Raw genomic sequence first — 7017 nt, 5'->3', positions numbered from 1 at the left:
ATCTGGACAATGACTGGATAACAGCTTCAACAACAACAATAACTGTGATAACAGAAAAAAAAAAACTTCAAAGTTGCAGGGTTACTAACATAGTACTGACAGCGCGCGCTAAGAGTTACTACCTCCACAGATCATCTGCAGAGCCGGTGGCTTTCGCTTGTAAACTACAGTTCCCGTCATACCGGAGCGCCAGTGCGCATGCTCCATGCTCCTCTAGCGCATTCCCTCGACGCTCACGCGCAGCCGTATATGGGACTACTGGGTATCAATTTGGTCAGACAGCGGGTGATAAAATGGTAGGTGATCTGGGGAATTATCAAACGGTCATATTTACCGTTGCCATGAGGCGGAAGCGAGGGTGTGTGAGTCGTGCCGCGGTAGCGCCACTCAAACGGGCTTTTCGTCAGCCTCGGTCGCACCTTCAAATGTTTGAGTGCAGAAATGTTGTAGGCTGCGAGAGCAGGAAGGTCAGTTGTTGATATTAGAGTCCGCCGCGGTGGCCCCGCACGTACCTTTCCCTTTTTGGTGTGCAGGGCAGAGCAGCGGACTGACCCCGGCGTTGAGGCTCGCCCGCCGCCGCGGACAGGCTGCAGGGGTCGACACCCTAAACACACGGCCAGCCTGCACTTTTCGCTGCTGATGACTTTAATAAACGTGGGATATTAGTCGTGCGTAATTGGATACTTGCGCAGTCGATGAGTTTCCAACAGACCGGGTTTGCCAGCAGCTCTGTCAGACACCGAGTAACACGCCGTTATAACTGTTCCTGAACATAGTGCAACTTTTGCGCTGTGTTTACGCCCGCCTCGATTCTGAATGGCCAGGATGGTTGTTGTCCATTTCTTTTCCTACAGCCACGACTGTAAAAATAGTTGTAACTTAAAGCTTACTCTGCATGATCAAAATAACCGTTTCACAACATGGTTTGTTTTTGTGCACTGGACGCCCTGAGCTCGTCAGAGAGAGGTCTGTCATCTCATATTACAAGTCAAGTGCTAGTTTTGCAAGTGGCCCGTCGCAGTTCAGGCAGTTCAGGGTGTGTGTCTTCTGCTGGAAGCTTAACAAATCTCAACCGCCTGCTTCAGAGACTTATTATCTGTTTGTGTGAGCCAGGTGTTTGATTTTGCCTAGTGTCTGATTAACTGATTAACGCCCATTTACCCCTTCTGTGTCTTCTCACTGTCTGCTTCTGTCCTGCGTCTCTGAATGTGCGTACTTTTGCCCCTCAGTGTATTTGTGTGTTTCTGTTTGTACACCCTGCTGTGTGTCTTTCTCCGATTGTCACACTGTGTGACTGAAGGCCTCTTCTCCTCTGTGTCCGTGCAGCATAAGCTGAAATCTTCACAGAAGGACAAGGTACGACAGTTCATGTCCTTCACGCAAGCGGGGGAGAAGACAGCTGTGTACTGCCTCACTCAGAATGACTGGAAACTAGAAGTGGCCACCGACAACTACTTCCAGAACCCAGATCTCTACTTCAAGGAATCCATGAAAACCTCAGTCGACAGAAAGAAGCTGGAGCAGCTCTACAACAGATACAAAGGCAAGTTTTCCCACACGCTGCTTCAGTGGGTGCTTGTATGTTTACCACTTGTTGAACGTTACTCCCTAGCATGACTGGTGAGACGGACCATGCATGATCTTGCATAATAAGAGGGAATTATACATGTTTATACAAGCATAAATGGAAGGTTCTGTCTCTCTCAGATCCTCAGGATGAGAATAAGATTGGAATTGATGGAATACAACAGTTTTGTGATGATCTCAATCTGGACCCGGCCAGCATAAGTGTTCTGGTAGTGGCATGGAAATTCCGAGCAGCGACGCAGTGCGAGTTCAGCAGGAAGGAGTTCCTCGATGGCATGACAGACTTGGGGTGCGCTTGAACATCATCAAATGATTCTTTGAGCCCATGGTCATCATAGACTGCACAGTTATTGTCTTATATCTTTGAGTCTTAAAAGGGACTTTTTCAAAACTTCTGCACAATGAAGTCACCCAGATGTCATTAGAAAAGTAATTCAGAGTGGTTTGATATGAAAATGTGTGTTGTATAGAAACTTATCAGCTCTTCTTTACAGTGGAGGTGATGGGAACCAGGGTTTGTGATGTCTACAGTGCAAATTTAGCCAATCTATTTACTTTCCATAAGGCCAGTGAATCTACACGTCTTATGACCTTTTATATGTAATATTACTCATAGTAAAATAATGGTAAATCTGAAAACAAAAAAATATGTTTTTTGTGTACTATTCCACCCTGCGTGTATCTTTTGGCCTTGAAATGCATTAAAAAAATAAATTTTAGGCTAAAACCTTATTTTGAAACTACTGTAAAACATTGTCTCAGGCATCAGACAGTATATTTGTAACTATTGTTGTAGCACATGTAGTAGCACTTTGGACGTCTGGTTCCTATCACCACCACTGTGAAAAATTCTGCCTCAGTAAGTTTCTCTAGAACACAGTATTTACATCAAACTTCTCTAAATGATGGAGTTATGCAGAAATGTTTGGTAAATAGTTGGAATTCTGCTTTAGGTTTATCTCTGTGGAAGATTCCTGTGATTGGATTTGTGACTTCTCTTCTCTTTGGCCTGCAGGTGTGATAGTCCAGAGAAACTCCGGGCTCTGCTGCCTCGATTGGAACAGGAACTGAAAGACAGTGGAAAGTTTAAGGACTTCTATCAGTTTACATTCAACTTTGCAAAGAATCCTGGACAGAAGGGTTTAGGTAATGGTGGAGATGAGATATTCAGTAAACAACACACCAGTAATATCCAAATTTGACCATGATGTGTAAATTTAATTTCATGGTTGTTTTTGTTAGATTTAGAGATGGCAGTAGCTTACTGGAACTTAGTTTTGACTGGCCGCTTCAAGTTTCTTGACCTCTGGAATAGATTTTTATTGGTAAGTATACAGAGTTTTGGAAAATGTTAAATGCTCAGAGAAAGTAAATAAAAATATTTTGCACACCGATGTATCACATTATATTAAAACATGGATCCAAGTTTATTTCTGCCGTCATAAAAAGAAAAGGAAAGAGTCAAAACAGTTGACACTGTTAGAAATGAAAATCTCTTTTTGACAGCATGTCAGTATATGTTATTTCAAGGAACGCCTGTTATGGTGACTGCAGAATGAGCATCTTCAGGAATGAGTCATTATGCTGCCTATTTTTTGCAGAAGAAAAATTAATTTGTGGAAGTTTCCAGCTGGGTGGGATGCTTATTTGAACTTTATTTACTACCAAAAAGTGTCTTTAACTCGCTTTTCTTTTTCCTGTACTGTAAAAAGGAGCACCATAAGCGATCAATTCCAAGAGATACGTGGAACTTGCTTCTGGATTTTGGCAACATGATTGCTGATGATATGTCAAACTATGATGAGGAAGGTGAGAGTGATTGTTTAATATGTATCTCTTTAATAAAAACCATGCCTTATATGGCCCTATGCTTACACTGCCTACATTGAGTTAATTACAGTGGTGCACTTGCTGGGTTGTAGTGCAACAGTTTGGAATTAATTTCAAGAAAGCTGTGAATAATCCTCTTTAAAATGTGGAATTGTAATCATGTGACCAATGTTTTATTTTAGGAGCATGGCCAGTCCTCATAGATGACTTTGTGGAATATGCCCGGCCAATTGTGACTGGATCAAAGCGCAAAACTGTATAGGACTGGCTCCGCTGTTTGACAGCTTGGGTCTTCGTTGCCTCACTGAATTCAGCTTTTTTTAAAGACTTGTATAAAAATTGCACACACACACACACACACAAACAAAAAGGGAAAATAATGAAGAAACACTTGAAAACTCCAAGCTTGATGACAGGAGAAGGGGATAGAAAAGACTCAGGCCTCAAAGCAGTACAAAGGAGAAGAAGTCCAGATGAAAGTGGGAGACTCAAGATTTCTTTTAGAGCTGTCACATGCACAATGTCAGCTGCTGCTGCTGGTGAACTAATCCTGTCCAGAGACCCTGAGGGATTCTGGGGGATCTCCACAAATCCAATACCTCACCCTCATGGCAGACAGTGTCCCACTTGCACACCTATCCCATTCACACTCTGCATCACAGAACACTAGGAGAGTACATGAAGTAACATGTTTTACAACAGATTTTTTTGTTTGTTTCCTGGATATGTACCTTCTGTACGACTTAACATGGTGTATAGATCAAATGCACTTTCAAAACCAGAGACCCCTGGACAGAGCAGCATGCAGCTCACACCACCAGCACAAAACTTGTTGCCGTTGTAAAATACTGTATCTACTGTAGCAGTATGTACAGAGATGAATATTATAAATAAAACAATATTTTATAAAATATGGAAAAAAGGCATTTATAAATGTGTGGAAAGGTGATTTGTGTAAAGGAAAAATGAATAACTCTTCTCTAATGCCTCAATAACACATATGGTTTCATTTTAGGTCATGTATTACACTAACATTTGCGCTCTTGCAGAATCTGGTTTAAGAGCAATGCCATTCAGTGTTTCTCATTTTTTGTTTATCAGTTGCCAGAATTATGTAAAAATAAATTATTGCCCAAGTAGGTCTGAATGTCCTTCCTTTTCATTCTTTTCAGAGCCTCACACTGCACATGACTTCGTAATGTATGTGGCACAAAAAAAGAAGTCTATGTTGCATACAGGAGATCATGAATGGTTCTAACTAGGTTGCTATATGGATGCAAGTATAATTTTCAGAAATACACTATGTATTCAAAAGTATCCAGACACCCTTTCTAAGCAGTTCTGCTTTTCTGGAGAAGCCACTTGTGAGGTCACCTTGCCCAATGCCAAGTGTTTCCTAGAGGGGTGGGACCACATTCCCTGGAGTAATGGAGCTCCCTCCAAGACCTTTGTGATCCAGAGCTAATTATCCAACATCATTAGCTGACCTTACTAATGCTCTTGTGACTGAACGCAATCAAATCCTCACAGCAATGTTCCAACATCAAATCCAATGAGCAGGTATCTAAAAAGCTTACAGTATAGGTCAGAGGTGCCCAATTCTGGTCCTGGAGATCTACCGCCCTGCAGAGTTTAGCTCCAACCCTAATCCATTACAACTGATCCAGGTAATGAAGGCCTTCAGGAGCCTCTGACAGTTGTGTATTGGCTGAGGAGCTAGGTGTGTTAGATTTGAACTCTCCAGGGTGGTAGATTCTCTAGAGGTAGTTGAACCTTACTGAAGTCCGGAGAGGCCATGATGTAGTTACAATATTCTGGACTGTTATTTTGGGATCACAACTTCATTTTCTTGTAAGGTTAAGATAGGTTGTGATCTTGAGAAAACAATTTGACATCTTGACATCACAAGACAATTAAAATGTAAATAAAACCAATATGCAATGATATGCAAATCATTTAAACATTATATTTAATTGGAAATAGTACAAAGACAACATATCAAACATTGAAACTCTGAAATTTTACTATGTTTTGAAAAATATATGCCCATTTGGATTTTGATGCCAGCAACACATTTCAAAAAAGCTGAGACAGGGCAACAAAAGACTGGTAAAGTTGTGTAATGCTAAAAAACACCTGGTGGAGAATCTCACAACTAATAAAGTCAATTGACAATGGGTCGGTAACATGACTGGGTATAAAAAGAGCAACCAGAGAGGCTGAGTCTTTCAGAAGTAAAGATGATGAGGGGTTCACCACTCTGTGAAAGAATGTGCAGGCAAATAGTGCAACAATTCAAGAATAATGCTAATAATGCTATGAACACCGTTCAGTGCTGCATCCACAAATGCAAGTAAAATTCTACCATGCAAAGAAGAAAGCATATATAAACAGGATCCAAAAATGCTGCCACCTTCTCTGGGGCAGAGTTTATTTAAGATGGACTAAGGCGAAGTAGAAAAGTGTCCTGTGGTCCAACGAATCAAAATTTGATATTCTTTTTGGAAATTAGGGATGCTTCATCCTCTGGGCTAAAGACCACCCAGCTTGTTAGCAGCGCCCAGTTCAAAAGTCAGCATGTGATGGTTTGGGGGTGCATTGCTGCACATGGCATGGATGACTTGCACATCTGTGAAGGCAGCATTACTGCTGAGTGATATTTACAGGTTTTGAAGCAATACATGTTGCCATCCAGACAACGTCTTTTACAGAGAAAGCCTTGCTTGTTTCAGCAAGACAATGTCAAACCATATTCTTCATATATTGCAACAGCATAGCTCTGTAGTAAAAAGTCCAGACCTGTCACCCACTGAAAATATTTGGTGCATTATAAAACGAAAATATGACAAAGCAGACCCTGAACTGTTGAGCAGCTGAAATTATATATCAGGCAAGAATGGAAAAACATTTCACTTTGAAAACTACAGCAGTTATTCTCCTCAGTTCCCAAACGCTTACAGTGTGTTGTTAAAAGAGCAAGTGATTCAAACAAAATGGTGAACTGACATTTGTCAGTTTCAACATTTGAAATGTTGTCTGTGTATTGTTTTCAATTAAATATAGGGTTTAAATGATTTGGACATCATTGCATTTTAGAATCAGAATCAAGCTTTATTGGCCACGTATGCTTACACATACAAGGACTTTGGTTTTGGTTACAGGAACTCACAGTGCACAGTATCAGTTTACATGTAGTGAATAAAATAAAATATAAGATAAAACATGCATTCCTACCATCACTCACTCATACACACACACACACACATACAAATACATTTTTCTATTTACATTTTGTTTTTATTTACATTTTGTACAGCATCCCAACTTTTTTTGGAAACAGGCTTGGACTAGTTTAAATGAGTGCACATGGTGTCAGCTAACAAACTAGACACTTACATGCTGGCCTGGTTATTTTGGGCGATCTCTGAGCAAACTCTGCATGTTAAAGTAGAAATGCGAATTGAACTGCCATGATAACCAGTAATAAGTTGCTGTCCAATATAAAACAAACATGTATTTCCATTTTTATTCTTCTACATCATTTAAAGATGGTGGCTATCCTTTACATTTCATTTAAACTTCATAATAAATGGACCAATA

At 40.6% G+C, this 7017-nt stretch overlaps 1 protein-coding gene across 6 annotated transcripts; it reads left to right on the top strand.

The window, feature by feature from the left end:
- Nucleotides 1-164: 164 nt before the first annotated feature.
- dcun1d2a (DCN1, defective in cullin neddylation 1, domain containing 2a) lies at nucleotides 165-4556 on the top strand. 6 transcript variants are annotated; one of them, XM_036588768.1, is made up of 7 exons: nucleotides 165-296; nucleotides 1327-1543; nucleotides 1708-1876; nucleotides 2603-2733; nucleotides 2830-2912; nucleotides 3300-3396; nucleotides 3600-4556. In XM_036588768.1, the coding sequence occupies exons 1-7, from the start codon at nucleotides 294-296 to the stop codon at nucleotides 3677-3679; spliced, it is 780 nt and encodes a 259-aa protein (XP_036444661.1). In that variant the 5' UTR covers nucleotides 165-293; the 3' UTR covers nucleotides 3680-4556. The 6 variants fall into 6 exon arrangements, with proteins under 6 accessions (XP_036444661.1, XP_036444336.1, XP_036444247.1 ...); XM_036588443.1 differs by lacking the exon at nucleotides 165-296 and adding an exon at nucleotides 303-467; XM_036588354.1 differs by lacking the exon at nucleotides 165-296 and adding an exon at nucleotides 596-1036.
- The last annotated feature ends 2461 nt before the right edge of the window (nucleotides 4557-7017 follow it).

The sequence above is a fragment of the Colossoma macropomum genome, unplaced genomic scaffold (assembly GCF_904425465.1).
Source record: "Colossoma macropomum unplaced genomic scaffold, Colossoma_macropomum, whole genome shotgun sequence".
Lineage (NCBI taxonomy): Eukaryota > Metazoa > Chordata > Actinopteri > Characiformes > Serrasalmidae > Colossoma > Colossoma macropomum.
The sequence above is the reverse complement of the archived record's forward strand: the minus strand, read 5'-3'. Positions and strand labels throughout refer to the sequence as shown.